The sequence below is a fragment of the Parus major genome, chromosome 28, assembly GCF_001522545.3.
Source record: "Parus major isolate Abel chromosome 28, Parus_major1.1, whole genome shotgun sequence".
NCBI classification, from domain to species: domain Eukaryota; kingdom Metazoa; phylum Chordata; class Aves; order Passeriformes; family Paridae; genus Parus; species Parus major.
Genome location: NC_031797.1, coordinates 2,065,241 through 2,080,924, shown reverse-complemented (window position 1 = coordinate 2,080,924; position 15,684 = coordinate 2,065,241). Strand labels below are relative to the sequence as shown.

The 15,684-nt window shown below is 53.2% G+C and overlaps 1 protein-coding gene and 1 long non-coding RNA gene across 2 annotated transcripts in view; one reads left to right on the top strand and one right to left on the bottom strand.

Moving 5' to 3' along the window:
- ACER1 (alkaline ceramidase 1) overlaps positions 1–6,304 on the bottom strand; it is an 11,117-nt gene extending 4,813 nt beyond the window's left edge. Inside the window, exon 1 of the mRNA XM_033520203.1 lies at positions 5,454–6,304. Coding sequence (XP_033376094.1) covers positions 5,454–5,546 — 93 coding nt within the window. The 5' untranslated portion in view covers positions 5,547–6,304. The remainder of the gene's footprint in view (positions 1–5,453) is intronic.
- Positions 1–9,879, top strand: part of LOC107215347 — a 15,792-nt gene extending 5,913 nt beyond the window's left edge. Inside the window, exons 2-4 of the long non-coding RNA XR_004500377.1 lie at positions 461–535; positions 1,670–1,794; positions 9,636–9,879. This is a non-coding gene — a long non-coding RNA (uncharacterized LOC107215347). The remainder of the gene's footprint in view (positions 1–460; positions 536–1,669; positions 1,795–9,635) is intronic.
- The last annotated feature ends 5,805 nt before the right edge of the window (positions 9,880–15,684 follow it).

Below are 15,684 nucleotides of genomic sequence, written 5' to 3'. Positions count from 1 at the left end.
GCTGGGGATGATGCTGGGGAGCTGGGGATGGAGCTGGGGCTCAGCCTCTTGCTGGACTGGCTGAAGGTGCCAGTGCTTCGGAGAGAGGAGATGCTGATGGGCAAAATGTGGGAGCTGGGGAGGAGCAGCAAGTGCTCAAAGCCTGGCCCTGTTCGCTGGGCCAGGCCTGCTCCACCCTGCAGCACAGGGGAGGGAAATCTGAACGAATTTAATTACCCTCTCTGGGTTCCTACCCTGCCTTTTTCACCTGACTTTGCAGGCTCAGGGAAGGGAAGTCACTGGGCAGCATGACATCCCCAGGGAAAATGGTTCTTGCTCATGAAAGGTTGGGATTGTGGTGCTGCATTTACCTGCCAGACAGCTCTTTGTGGCTCTGGAGCCATCTGCTGAAGTGCCATTTGGCAAAGCACCAGCGTGACTTTTATCTCAGCCTGACAATCCTTCTCCTTTCATCTTCCAGCTCCACGCTGGCCCAGACCCCACGCCTGGAATTTGGCCTCCACAGCTGGAGTCTCCCCCACCTCAGCAGCACCAGGTAAACTGCAAAATCAGTGCTAGGCTTGTGGTGTCCCCTGGGATCCCAGTTTATGGTAACAGGGCTACAAATCACTGGGATGTTGTCATCTCTCTGGAACACACCCTCTTCTATTCCAGAGGGAAACATAATTCACGCCTAATGTGATTTCTCTATTCCCTTAAACACCGGAGATTCATCTTGATTTTTTCACTAAGGCTTCCATGAGACAAGTTGATGCTTCCATTAGCAGCAGTTCTCAGGCCGAATGTATCAGTTTTCCATAGGTGATTAGAACCAAATCCAGGCCAATTCCCATTTTTCCCATGAAAAGAGAAGTGCTGCTCCCACTTGCACCCTGGAGGTCAAATTGTTCAGAAACGACTGAGAAATCAAACCATGTGTTCAGGCAACAACCATGCTTCAGACATTTCTTTTCCCCTGAATGGTTAAGGAGGCCTTTGGAAGGCAAGCAGGGATAGCAAGGAGAGGGAAAACGCTTGGGGAAAAGGCAGGAGAGTGCAAGTGCCAGCACGCAGTCAGTGAGGAAACGCGGCAGAGAAGAGCTCTGGATCCATGAGCACCACGCATTGCAACAGTGCCATTAATTACATGATAGCTGTGTTATCACTTCATTAATTCGGGACAAGATGTGCAACATCAGATAACAGAGGGGAGGGATAACCAGGGGAACCGTGCCAATAGGGTCAGGAAGATAAACGGGATTCCTTGCAGAAGAGCCAGGTTTAGGGGACAGCTCCCATCCCCGTGGGGGACACGGACTTTTCATCCCTTGTCGGCTTCAAGCCCTGATTTGTAAATGCTGACTTTCTGTCTTCCCTCTAGGATGTGGCAAGCTCCGTCTCAGATGTGCTTAGGAGGGTTTTGCTCCCAGGACAACCATTAGAATTTTTTCTGGAGTTTCTGCTCAGGCTGGGACCCCCTAGCACAGCTTCTATTTCAGCCTCTCTGGTCACACAGACCAGGAGGCACCAGCCTCTGGTCGGGGAGATAAGGGAGTGGTGATGGGCCAAGGTGTGACAGGACATGGGAGAGTGCCCCTGCCTGAGCTCCCAGCCTGTCCCAATCCCCAGGAAGTGTGAGTTACTGCTCCAGGTGCCTCAGCTGAGACAAACTATTTGCTTCTTTTCCTAGGAGAGAAGTGAGGCTGGGATCAGCAGCATGGCTCTAATCCTGGTGCATTAATGGGATCATTGGGAAGACCCCAACTTCTGCAACTCCAGCCTGAGACAGAGGGACAGAACCTTCACCTGTGACAGGTGAGATCAGCCTCTGATCTGGATTGAGGCAGGAGGTGCTGGTTTAAGCACAGCAGCAGTGCAGTGGCAGCAGAGGCTGCTCCTCACTCCAGCCAGGCACTTTCTGCAGTGGAAGGAGATTCCTGCAGGGCTCGTGGCAGGGAGTTCATTCTCACTCACAGTGAATCAGTTTTAGCTGACAGAGGAGCCCACAGGGCCAGAGACAGGGGTGAACTCCTCTGAGGCTCTCCAGACCTGTGCAGCAAGTTCCTAAAGCCAGGCTTGTGTTGCAGGGGACGAGGCTGCAGGTCCTGACATCACAATGCTGGTGCTTTGGGGAGGGAAGCAGCAGTTTGGGGAGTGTCTGCAGCATCCTGGGCCGTGCTCCTGAGCACAGCTTTCTGGGCAGACAAGAGAGCCATGGGGTTAGTGAGAATGTGGGGACCCCACACAGCCTTGCCACTGCCACTGAGCCCTTCTCTGGCAGAGCTGCACCCTTTATTTCACCACTCCATGGAGCATCCAGGAGCTCTGGGTGTGAGCAGCATCAGAGCTGCTGCACAGAGACACTGCTGAGGACATGGGTTTCATTACCAGCATCCAGGATCAGTCATTTCAGCAAAGAAACGAGGGTAGAAAGACAAGTCCCTGACTGATGACCCTCCTGGAGCACAATTCTGCTCTCCCCCAAGCAGCCAGAAGACAATAAATTTCTGGGTCACTGAGTCACTATAAATAGAGCTTTGTTGCTGAACTGCATCCAGCCATGAGCCACCACGTATTATTAGGTACTTAAAGGTACTGTTTACATTTTTTTCTCATACCCCTGGTGCTTATTTCTAATAAAAAGCATCCAAGGCAAGCAGGCCTGAGAGAGTGTAGCTGGCACAGAGCAATCCCCAGCAGCACATTTGCTGCTGCTGGCACAGAACGGCTCCGCTCCAGCCCCGGGCAGGGCTGGGAGGAAGGCACTGCAGAAGATGCTCTGTGAGGAAACCCTGCTGATTTAGTGATCCAGGAGGCTTGGGTAGGAGCTGGCTGGGTTCCCAGCTAGCCTAAAACTCTGGAAAATTGACACTGAGGTTAATATTGGTATAATTAATTCAGGGCAGTAATGCTTGCTGCAGAGAGGAGGCAATCTGAATATAGGGAACAAATGAATGGGGAGAGGAAGAGAAGATGCAGGCTGTGAGGATCACACCTGGGACAGTGCCCTGAGCCCCAGCTGGATCTGTAGGATGCAGCCAGCAGGGATAGCTACATATCTAAACCTGGTCAGATTTCTACAATCCCCTCTTTAGGAAACATCACAAGGAGCCTGATCCTGGGGGAGATCCCAGAGCAGGAAGGGGGGTCCCTGTGCTGCTGCAGGAGGAGGGACCCAAGCAGAGCCAGCCAGGCTGTGCTGGTTGAAGGAGGAACCCAGGCAGAGCCAACCAGGCTGTGCTGGTTGAAGGAGGGACCCAGGCAGAGCCAGCCAGGCTGTGCTGGTTGAAGGAGGGACCCAGGACCCTGTGCTGCTGAGGAAGGGGTGATGCCCATGTCAGTGATGTTCCTGCCCACTTTTGCTGACAAGGTCTGGCCCTGAGCGTGGCACAGCCTTGGGGCTGTTGTCAGATGCTCAGATAATGGCAGATTTTAGGAGGGTTTGCTCCTCTGCCACCCCTTGTCTGGACAGGAGGTCAGCAGCCAGCCTAAGGCAGGCAGCTGACACGGCAGGGTTAGATTTCTGCTGCTCAGGAATCACATCCTAAGACAGAATTGTTTCCCTCCCTTTCTGCACAGGCACTCTGCTGATCTCCTGAGCCTAGCAAAAAGGACATCAATAAAAGAACCATAAAAAGCTCTTTCTCTGCAGAGGAAGAGGTGCCCAGTGTCATACAGAGGAGAACAGGGGCAAGTCCAACTGCTGGGGAAAAAATCCTGCAGGGTTTGCTTGTCCATATCCCTCTGTCCCTCAGTATCATGCTCATTTTTATCTGCACTGAAACATGCATTGGAGGAGTTTTCCTCACTGTGCCTGAGTCCCACACAATGACAATTCATCCCATTTGAATTGTGCTGTGGTATGGAAACCTGGGAGATGCCTGTGGCTAGCAGGGACCTCACTCCAGGACTGGGCACCTGGGTGAGATTTTCAGGAGTAGCCTCATAGTTTAGAAACCTGTGCCACAAAACCACCCAGGCAGCTGAGAGTTAATGTTTTATGGGAATTAGAGGGCCTACAAGAATTAGTCATGCATCTGGACATACCAGCTGGTGTCCAGCAGAGGAGTCAGACTCTGAAGTGCTTTTGAAGAGCTCCTGAGATAGTTGTTGGTGTGATAAGGATTCTGAGCCACTTTGTCAGTCTGGCTGTAAACGGAATCTCATCTCCAAAGACATGTTTAAAACATGCTGCCTTATGTATCAAACCAGGACATGAGGCAAATTCATCTCCTGAAAGGAATCCAGACCAAAACCAAACCTTTCAGGCTTTGTGCTCTGGGTGGAAATCAGCCCCTCTCCAGTGTTAGCAGTGACTCTCCCAAACACAGAGGCTTTGGGCACTTCCAGCTGCATTTAGAATGGTTTGGGTTGTAAGGGACCTTAAAGATCATCTCCTTCCATCCCTTGCCATGTGTTCCACTCAAGCAGGTTGCTCTTGCCCTGAGATCCGAGATGCTCATGTGAGTATTGAGTGATTTCTGTATCTCCTTGCTCGTTATTCCCTGCTCTGCACCTCTGAGCCCATGCAGCAGCAGCAGTAAACAGCAAACAGCACAAAACACCCAGCTGGGTGCCACAGGGAAGCAGGATTTGGTCTGGACTGGAAGAGCTTTCTTTGTTGAGTGCCTCAAAGAGCAGTGACTACACACAGCCCCCTCCTCTGAGACCCTGGCTGGGCGATTAGAGCCTGCAGGAGCCGGGGAATTATCATTATTACAGGTAATTTATTAAAAACAGGAAATGCTTTAAAAAAAGAGGAAGAGCCATTTCCATGAGAACAAGATCTTCTAGTGTTAGACAGTAATTGCCAAAAGTTGTAAACAAGGCCTGTGGAAGGCTGTAAATCCACATGCCTCACACCCCTGGGAGCCTTTAATTGCTCTGAGGGAGCAGGACATGCTCGGAGAGGCCGCTTATCTCCCAGCCCTCTGCAGGCAGATATGGATGCTCCAGCCAAGGCACTGGCACTGGATGGGAGATAAAGGATCACAGGAGGTGAAACTCCTGCAGCAGCTTCCCTCTGCTCTGAGTTCCGTATTCCCAGCGTGCCTGACACGGTTCATGGAAGTGCTGCCTCTCGTTTTGCCACTCCTGTACATTTAACTGGAATATATGAGCCCTGTGTAGGACTTACCCCGGTTGGCAGCAGAGCTGCAGGACTGGTATAACAGGATCTCACAGATCTGGGCTGTGAAGGAGCTCTGACAGAGTTCTCTCACTGGGAATCAACCCCACACACACACACCAGAAGCACCCCTGACCCCAGAATGTTTTGGGGTGCGACCGTCGCAAGCAACCAAAGTCCCATGATTTACCTGAAGCTCAGAAAAGGCTCCCCATACCAGCACCCTCCAGCACCAGGAAGTTCAAAGGAGGAGAAGGAAAGAAAACAGGGATGTCCCGTCCTGTCTGGATCCCAAAAGCAGCTCCTGGGTGCCTGGAGCCGGCCCCAGCCTCCCTCAGCCACTCACGGTGTTGTAGTACTCAGCAATCACCGCCGAGCGCTCGAAGTTGCTCTCACACCAATCCACCTCGGCACTCTGGTAGGAAAATATGCTCGGCATCGTCAGGCACCTTGGGAAAAGGAGAGGAGCAGGTTAGTGGTGGGCACAGAGGAGGAGAAGGCTGCACACCCAAAGGGGACCCTGCTCCTCACGCCTGGGCACCCAGCACAGCGCCTTACCCGGCTACCAAGGACTCATCCTCTTCCCAACACACATCCTACTGCACAACAGTTCCTCTCTCCCTTCCATGCAGGACTTGCAAATCGCCCCAGAAATGCTCTTGGACTCTGAGGATGGGCACCAATCCATGGCATTAACGTCTCTCATCGGGTGCCACACGAAGATTCCCCATTTCAGCCTAGTCCTTGTCACCTCGTCTTCTCCCTTCTCCTCACTTTCTTTATGACTCAGACCTTCCTACCAGGAGGACTTCCCTGTGCTCTGTGAGTTACCTCTGGGGAGTGGACAACCCTACAGAGGCTGGTGCTCATTGGTTCTGTTCTCCACCGTCGTTCCTCAGCATCTTCCTGAGGGCTGGAACTCGGCTCCTGGGAGCTCAGCCCTGGAGCACCAGCACAGACCCTGGGCATTCCCGGAGTCCTGGGGCACTGGGAGCACTGGGAGGTGCCTCTTCCCTCTGAGCTGGATTTCACTTGGAGTGCACTCCCAGGCAATCTCCACCCTGGTTTGCCAGTGAAAGGGATCAGAGTTTGACACCTCCTGCAGGTTCTCCACTGCCAGACCCAACCTACAAATGGGACTCCAAATAAAAAGAAAGTCTAATCTTCTGCCTACTTTTTTCCCCCATGTTAAAAACTTTCCTGTCCTCATTGTTTCTCAGCATTCTTTTATATTAATTTGAAGAAGCAGTTCTGATCTTATTTTGATCAGACGTTTTTTATTTGCCATATTTTTTTCAGATCCTTGAGACTTTAGATCTGCTTTTGAAGACAGGTGCCAACCTTAGAGGCATCTGGAAGCACCACCAAACCCACGGTAGCTGGATTTTTGGTACAAAACAGAGGCAGAAATTCCCTGGAGCTGAGCAGTTCAGTCCCTGGATGAGGTGTGGGACTAACCCAGCCACTCGTGCTGCTCCAGCCCTGCAGAGTGAGCAGGTTTGGGGTGACACCAGACAGGTACCGAGGTGACACTGCCTCAGTGGCATCTCTGAGCTCCCGAGGCACTGATGACAAACAGCTTTCTTTGCTTCTCTGAAAATCTTTTCAGATCTAATACGGGGAAGGGAAGTTTGTCTTGAACGCACTCATCGGTTGATGAAGTTCTTGAGGAGAAATTCCCTGTTTGCAGCAGGATGAGCTGAGCCACCGCCGTGTCCAGCAGTCCCCTGAGTGTGCAGCAGGGTGGGGCTCCCACAGCTTCCTCTGCCACCCTTCCCAAGCAGTTCAAAGAGAGAAAACACAGGAGTGTAACACAACACAAACGAGCTCTTCTGCAGCTCCTGCTCCGACCAGACAGACCGACTGGAGGGTGAACCTCCGCTGCTAACGATGGCCTCTCCTTAATCCAGGCTGGCTGCTTCCCACAGCAGCGGGGAGCACAGCAAATAGGTGGCAGGCAGAAGGGTTTGAGGGCTGACTCCTCATGCTCCTGGGTTTCCATGTGCTCCTTCACACCACAGAGACTCTCCCCTCATCCCTCATCACTTGCAAGGTGAATAAAGTCAGACCCAGGATGGCAAATCCCACCTCATGGCTCAAGAGATGTCAGTTGAGAGATGGTGAAGAGATGGAGAGACAGAAGAAGAAGAAGAAGAAGAAGAAGAAGGAGCAGGAAAATGGAAGCAGTGATGGAGTGCCCAGCACTGGCTGCTGGTGTCTCCTCCCAGCCTGGCTTACCTGTGATGGCTGGATGGACCAGCACTGCTTCCACACGCTCTGGGAGCTCCAAGGTTTCCAGCAAAGCCGGAGCAGCAACCTGCCCTGCCGCTCTAGCTCCGAAGGAGTGCCCACAGTGTGAGCTCACCGCCAGCAGCCGCCAGAAAATCCCCTCTCTCCGTCCCTAGGGAAAGAGTTGGGATGGGACAGGAACCATGTGCACCCTCCAGGCAAAGCCAGGCCACCACAGGAAACATATTGGCTGGAGGGGTTTATATCCGTGCCCCCAGATGGGCAGGGGCAAGGAGGCAGGGCAGGGAAGCGTGAGCTGGAAGGGTTGGAAGAGAGGGCTGGAAGTGCAGCCTGAAATCATCCGTGTGCCCCCGGGCAGGTTCCCTGCGCAGGCGCAGGCACCTGGTCCTGGCCCTGCTTCTCCCAGGGGAGGGAACATCCACACAAACTCCCCTGCACATGGAGAAAACCCAATACAAGAATTTTCACCAGCAAATCTGGAGCAAGGTGATGCTGCCTCTTTCAGGATTTAAATTCAAGCCACTTCTCAACTTTTTCCCCAAACGCTGTTTTATTATCAAAAAGAATCTTATCAAATCTCACTTCTCCTACCTGGTTTATTTTGTTATTTAGTTAAAGAACTATCTGAACAGGACACCTTTGGTTGACTGCTTTACAAATATTTTCCTCCTGGACCTCATTCAGGTGTTCAAGAAATTTGGCAGCAATTAAACTTTTACCCCCAAAACAACATTTTTTTCCCTCCATGTAGAGTTGAGAGAAATATGTTGTTTTCTTAAACATGAAACTTATTATTTGGCTTCCTGGTGGAGACAGCACAGGCAGGGTGAGACCAAGCTCTAAGGTCTTTGTGTCCCTGTCCCTGTCCCTGTCCTTCCTGAAGAGTAGGGATCAAGCCTTTGCTGTGGGGAGAAGCTCTTTGGGAAGCTCAGACATTTATTTTGCTGCTCCTATGAAAAGGAGCATCTCTGTGAGAGCTGGGCTGTGCCAGGGCTTACAAAAGCCTCACAAATCCGCCTGGATTTGCAGATGAGGGTAATTAACCACAGCAGCGGCAGTTGATGTTTCACCACAGTGGAGCCTCCGTTACCCCAGGCTCGGTGTCCTTCTAGGACAGACTTGGAGCAGAGGATCTGAGGGGATCCCAGAGAGCTGCTCCCAGCCCTGGATGCTGAGGGAATGTGGGATGGATTTGCTTTTTATTCACTCTCAGTGGACTCTGCAAGCAGGAGCTCCCAGGCTGGAAGGAGCTCCCCAGTTCCACAGTGAGAAACAAGTGGTGACTTGTCCATCCCACTGGGAAGAGAGGCAGGGAAGGTGGCAGAGGTGGCTTTGAGAAGAAGAACCCACACAGGTGATGCCTGATCTGTGTGAACATCTTTGAAAAGAATGAGTTTTCCCACCCCAAAACCTCCAGCATCCTTGGGGTGAGCGAAGTGTCCAAGCATCCCTGATACATCCTGTGCCACGCAGTGGGTAAATAACTGGGGAGGGTGTCACGGCTCTGCATCTCCCCTGATTCATCAATAACTAGGTCATAAAGAGAGCTTGGTTTCCTGCTGAGTCCTCACTCCAAACTCCTGCTAATGTTTACATCCTCCTGCCTGTGGTCAGCAGGGCCTGGGATGCTGGGGATGCTGACATGGGGCTGGGCTGGGGACAGGAGGGAGCCCAGGGTGAAACTCTTGGGCTTTGTGAGAGGAACACAGAGACCCCCCAGTGCTGGCACTGCTGAGACCCCACCTTAAATCCTGGGGACAGATTTGGGCTCCTCATGACAAGAAGGACCTTGAGGGGCTGGAGCGTGTCTAGAGGAGGGAATGGAGCAGGGAATGGTCTGGAGCCCCAGGAGGGGCTGAGGGAGCTGGAAAGGGGCTCAGCCTGGAGAAGAGGAGGCTCAGGGGGCCCTTCTGGCTCTGCACAACTCCCTGATAGGAGAGAGCAGCCAGTGAGGGTGGGCTCTGCTCCCTGGCAACAATCAACAGGACAAAACAGCCTCAAGTTGCTCCAGGGGAGGTTTAGATTGGAAATTAGAAGCTTTTTTTATCACAGAAAGATTGTAACACATTGGAATGGGGTGTCCAGGGCAGTGGTGGAGTCACCATCCCTGGTGGTGCTCAGAAGCAGTGTGGATGTGGCACTTGGGGACATGGGTCAGTGATGAGCTCAGTGGCAGTGCTGGGCTGATGGTTGGACTTGATCATCTTAAAGGTTTTTCCAGCCTTAAGGACTCTGTGATTCTGATCCTCCCTGTGTTTGAAACTTCTTTCTCTCAAAGCTTCCCTGGAGTCCTCACCTCTTTGCTGAGCCCTGCTGCCTCCTCCCCAGCTGGTTCCTCACATGAGACACCTCTGCTCAGCTCTGTGAAGGTCAGTGACATGTGGCATTGCTCAGGGACTGTCCTGTCCCCTCAGCTCATCCCTTCCTGCTCCCTGGCACTGATGCCCTCTTGCAAGGCCCCACATCCCAGGCAATGTCCCAGGCTTTGTGACACAGGACTGGGTTTCACCTGGACAGCCTCATCCCAGCTCCTTTGCCTCTCTGTCATCCCTGGGGACCGAGGTTCTCACTGGGACAGCTGAGAGCAGGCAGGGGAACCACAGAATTCCAGATGGTTTTGGTTGGGAAGGACCTTAAAGCCCATCCAGTGCCACCCCCTGCCACAGGCAGGGACACCTTCCACCATCCCAGGGTGTCCCAAGCCTGGTCCAAGTTGAGGGGTGGAGCAGGGGCTGAACCAGGCTGCCCAGGTTTTACAGCTGTGTGCCCAAAAGCCATGCTGGGCAGGCAGTTCTGCTGCTGCTGCCATCAAAAACTGGGAAGAGGGGGCTCTGGCAGGTGAGTTTGTTGCTTAACTCGAGGCTGGTCCTGCCTGCTTTGCCGTGTGGCACCTTGGATGCAGATTTCCACCCGAACTGCTGCTGACGAGGGATTTTTTTTAAGAGACACCAATTGCAGCCACTGTGGTTCAGGGCCACGTGTGTTTATTTATTGCTTTGGCTGCTGTGGGCAGAGGGGCACCAACAGCAGGGCAGGGAGGATGAGGTGGGAGTGCTGGCATCCCACATTCCCACTGCTGTTGGCTCAGCACGAGTGAGTCAGAGCCCTGGGGTGGATGGAGACAAATGACTGCTCCATGCTCACAGTGAGGCAGAGGGCGAGTCAGGAAGGGAAACCAGGAATTTTGGCTCATTATTGTCCTGCTGCAGCACTCTGTCCATGCCCAGGAAGGTCCTGGAGCTGCCTGGACAGGCTCCATCCCACTGCCATCCTTAGCATTTGGAACTTCAGGGCTGCAATTTCCTGCTTCCAGGTATAAAAACACAGGCAGGTGATCTGGGAGCCTTGTTAATGCTGAACAGTCAGATAATCCCTCTCCTTCCTGGCTCCACAGGGCAGGAATCTGTGCTCTGCCTGTCTGGGAAGCTGTTTAACAAATTGTGGTCAGGAAGAAATAACAAGAGCAGCGGGAGATGTGCTAATGCTGGATGTGCCTTGCTCAGCCAAATGGGAACATTTGCCTCCACTGCTGCCTCAGAGCCCCTCAGAATCAATGTCCCCACTCCTTTCCCTTCTGAAGAGCTGGAAATATCTCTGTGTTTCCTCATCAGGCAGGGCAGGGGCTCCAGGCAACCAAAAACCACCATCAGCAGCAGCAGGAGCAGCAGCAAAGGCAGGAGCACCCCACGCGAGGTGTGGCTTTGGAGCCTCCAGTGCCTGAAACACCTGCTCTGTGCAACACCTTGTGCAAGTCAGCCCCCACAGGGGCAGGCACAAGCCTTGTCAGGCCCCACAGGGTTGGTCTCGGGGTCCAGGAGAGATTCCCCAGCGATCCCTCAGTACTGAGCAATCTCCCAGGCAGCCCATGATCCCTGCTCCAGGCAGGATGCCATACCAGGCAGCCCAGGAGGCTTTGTCAATCTGACCACCCCGGGCTTGTTTTGAAATCCTGTCAGGTTTAGAGCAAATGCCATAATTGCTGATGGTGACAGCGAGAACAGGAGTAATTAAAGGACATTCTCCCAGTGCTGTCATCTGTCACATGTGCCTCCAGCACTGCGAGGTGTGAGCAGAGGCTTTGGCTTGTGTAACTCACTGGGAGCTGCTGAGGGCTGAGCAGGGACCTGCCCCACTCTCCCCTTCTTGTAGATGAAAACATCTAAATCAGGAGGGAGAAGAATCACCTTATTCTTGTACATTGCACAGCCAGGGCTTTCTCAGCCACAGGGCTGCCTGCAGTGCTGGAAGGTCTCGGATTTAGCAGCCCCAGAGCAGGGAGAGGCTCCTCTCACCAAACCAAACCCCTGTAGCCAGCAGCCTGTCACCCTTGTTCCATAAAATCCTGGAAGAGTTTGAGTTGGAGGCACCTTAAAGCCCATCTCATTCCACTAGCCCAGGTTGTTCCTGGCCTTGAACCCTTCCAGGGTGGGACATTTGCTGAATTATTATTTCTGAAGAGATGTGAAAATGGAAGGGGATGCAGAGAAAGTTCCTTTTTGCTCAGGTTGAGCCTGCAGCTCCCCATCCCAGCTGGCAGGGCCCTGGCAGCAGCTCAGAGCAGGGAGCTGTGTTACCCCACACCCCAGTCCTGCCCGCGGTGGCGCAAAGTTTTGGCAGGAGACCCCAGTGGTTTGTGCAAGTCCTGGGAGAGATTTGATAGCAGAGTCTGCAGCCAGCCCTGGGAACCACAGAATTCTTCATGCAGAGCTGTCTCTGAGCTCTCAGGGAGACCCCTCTGTGCTCCCTGCTGGGCAGAGAACAGGAGCTGCTGCCTCTGCTGTGGGGAGGGGAATTAGAGCCTTAGGAAGTTCCTAAGAAGGCAGACACAGGTTTGCCTCCTGCCCCATCTTCTGGTGGTCAGTGATTTAATACTTAGCTGGAGGTCCTGGGCCATCATATTTAACCACTTAGGACAGGCCAGTCTTGCCCATGTTTATCTGAGCCTTTTAAAAATTATTTTTGTGGTCACATTCTACAGCAACAAGATTATTTTTAATCAGGTGCTGGCTGGAAAAGCTCCTCCTCTTAGAATCCCAGAATGGCTTGGGTTGGAAAGGACCCTAAAAAGCATCCAGATCCACCCCTGCCATGTGCAGGGACACCTCCCATCATCCCAGGCTGCTCCAAGTCCTGTCCAATCTGGCCTTGGACACTTCCAGGGATCCAGGGGCAGCCACAAGTCTGATACCCTGGGCACCCTGTGCCAGGGCCTGCCCACCTTCACAGGGAAGGATTATTCCCCAATATCCCATCCAGCCCTGCCCTCTGGCAGTGTAAAACCACTGCCCCCTTGCCTGTGTGCTGCCTGCATTGGAGCTCTTCCCTTCTGGAATGGGAAATTCCAAGAAGCTGTTCCCTGTTCCCAGCCTCCAGCCGCCTCTGGTGCATCCCCTGGGCCTCCCCATCCCACCCTGCTCATTCTCAGTCACATCCCTGCACCTTGTGGAGTTTCCCTTCTCTGTTCAAATAAGCTCATCACATCCCAGGTGCTTTCAAGCTCTGTCTTTCTACATAAATAAAGGAAGGTGGATATTTGGGACAGTGTGCCTTTTGGAAACAGAAGTTTGGTGTGAGTGCCTCGAGGGCACAGAGGGGCTGCTGGAACAGGAACATGGTGACACTTTGAAGAGCCACTGGAAAAACCTCCTGGGAGAGTTTGTCACCTGAACTGGCAAAGCCTGAGAGGGGCAGGGAGGTGCAGGAGTGTCCCTGGACATTCCCCCTCTGAGCACATTCCATAGGAAGGTCCTGCTGCCATTTCCAGGGTTGTGCCAGCGCTGATCTGTTGGCAAACTTGTGCCAAATCTCTCAGGGCTGCCCCAGGGACACTGGGAATCACCAAACAGGGAATCACAGGATTCCTGGGCTTGGAAAAGCCCTCTAAGGCCACCAAGTCCAACCATCAGCCCAGCCCTGGCGAGGCCACTGTTAAACCTTGTCCCCAGCTGCCACCTCCACAGGTTTTTTGAACACTTTCAGCCACAGAGACTCCACCACTTCCCAGAGCAACCTGTTCCAGTGCCTGAACGCCCTTTCCACAAAGGAATTTTTCCTAAAACCCAATTTGAACTTCCCTTGGTACAATTTGATGGGCAACCAGGTGTCTGATGGGCCAAACTCTGCAGAGAAGATGTTTGGGAACACTCCTTTTATTGAACATCCACCCTGGCCCTCACCAGCCCTCACCTGCAGAGATGTTTCCTTTCTTCATTTAATAACTTCCCAATTCTTCACTACCTTGTTATTCTTTTAATTCCTGCCTTTCCCTGCAGGAACTAAAACCCATCTCCAACTAATAAATCCAACTAATCCCAGGAGTTTGAGTCTTCAGGCAACTCTGAAGTGAAGCTGAAGGGCCCAAAATAAGCCCTGGCTGCTGCAACTCCCTTGATTTCCTGCTTGCATCAGGATGGAGTTTGGCATCAAAACATCTCTGGGCTGTCAGATCAGCCCTGAGGATCTGACCACCCCATCCCAGCTCTGGAGACAAGCAAGGCTTTGAGGGGTTGGGATGTAGGAGACTGGAGAGGGTGCAGGAGGGAGCCTGGGGGCTCTCCCGTGCTCCTGGAGCTGTTTCCCAAGCCCAGCTGGACCCTGAGCAGCTCCTGCCTGCCAGGAATTCTCCCACACCCTTGGAGGGAGGGCGAGAGGGTTGCACAAGGCTGGTGACAGAGGAGGAGGATGCTCTGGCCTCCAGGCTGAGCCTGTGCCTATCTCCCCTGTTGTTGAGACTGGGAAACTGGAATGGGAACTGGGAGAGGGAGCCATCCCACCCACAGTGTGCCTCTCCCTGTGGCACTCTTTCCCAAAGACAGATGTTTCCCAAATCTTATTTTCATGTGCTGAGATCTCACTGCAGGCAGGGAGCAGAGCACAGCAGCCCCCTCGTGCTCTGAGACCACGGAGCTGATGAGGAGGAGCTCCAGCTTGTCCAGGAATGCTCTCACTCCAGCATTTCTCCTGCAAAAAAACAGGATATTAGCACAAACTATGTGAATTAGGGGCAGGTGCAGCTCTGACTGAGCAGTGCTGTGGGAGCAAACAGGGAAATCCTGATTTTTTCCTACGTGTTCACAGAAATTCTCCAGACAAGTGCAAGCCCAAGCCAGAGAAGGGGAAGACCTCAGGGTTTAGCTGTCCATGGCCACTCTGAGCAGAAATGCCATGAGCTGGCTGAGACCTGATGCAGCTGAAGCACAATCCAGGTGGCAGGAAAGTGGTGCAGGGACAGGACAAGGTGATGTTCCAAGGATGATGTGAGTGCTGCTTCAAACCTCATTTGTGAGCTGGAAACCTGAAAGTGGTGACATTTGAGGATCCTACACACAGAGACCTCCTGCCTGTTTGCTTGCATGTGTTGTAATCCTGGACTGAAGTGCTCTTTGGTGCTCCTGGGGTCCCTGGAAATGCCATCCCAGCACATGCAGCATTCTTTCAGCCTGATCAGGGGTGCACCTTGGGGCCTGAAGCACTTGGAGTCCATTTCCCACCTATGTAAGCTCCGTGGTTTCTCTGTGGCCTCTCTGGGTGCTGGTTCCTGTACAGGGGAACCCCTCAGCAGTGCCAAGCAGGAATTGCCACTGTGGTTGTTCCTGGTGTTACTGCTTGGTCTGTCTGAGCTGGGACACACTGTAAAATTAATTTTTAAATTCATTATTTTTTACCAAGTCTTGCAAAGAGCCTGAGAGGTGCTGGGGGCAGCTGGAGGTGACAACTCCATGTGCAGGTGAGGTGAGGACACCACCCTAAGGCAGCCCTGACTCCCCAAATCCCACCCCAGGCACATGCCTGCTGTCTCTCCCTGGGGTCATTCCCACCCTGTCTTCCCAGGGCAGTGGATGTGCTGCTGGATCCTCTGGGAGCAGCTGGCTCTGTGCAGGTGGTGGAGGATCAACACCTGCCCTGCATGGCTCAGCTTCCCTATCGGGGAGATCAGGCCGGGATCTGCAAGGTGCCTCCAGATCTGCTCTGCGATAGGGGCTGCCTGTTGTTTCATGGTTACAGGGATGCCAGAATCCACAGCTAATTACTGCAGGGCAGAGCTAATTACTGCAGGGCAGAGCTAATTGCTGCAGGGCAGAGAGGCAGTGGCTGAGCAGGAGCCAGCGTGTGCCCAGGGGAGCAGGAAGGCTGATGGCACCTGGCTTGGATCAGGAGTGTGACCAGCAGGCACTGCCTGTCCCCTGTGCTGGCACTGCTGACACCCCTCAGGTCCTGGGGACAGTGTGGGACACTCACCCCAAGGAGGACATTGAGGGGCTGGAGTGTGTCCAGGGAAGGGAACAGAGCTGAGAAGGGTCTGGAGCACCAGGAGGGGCTGAGGGAGC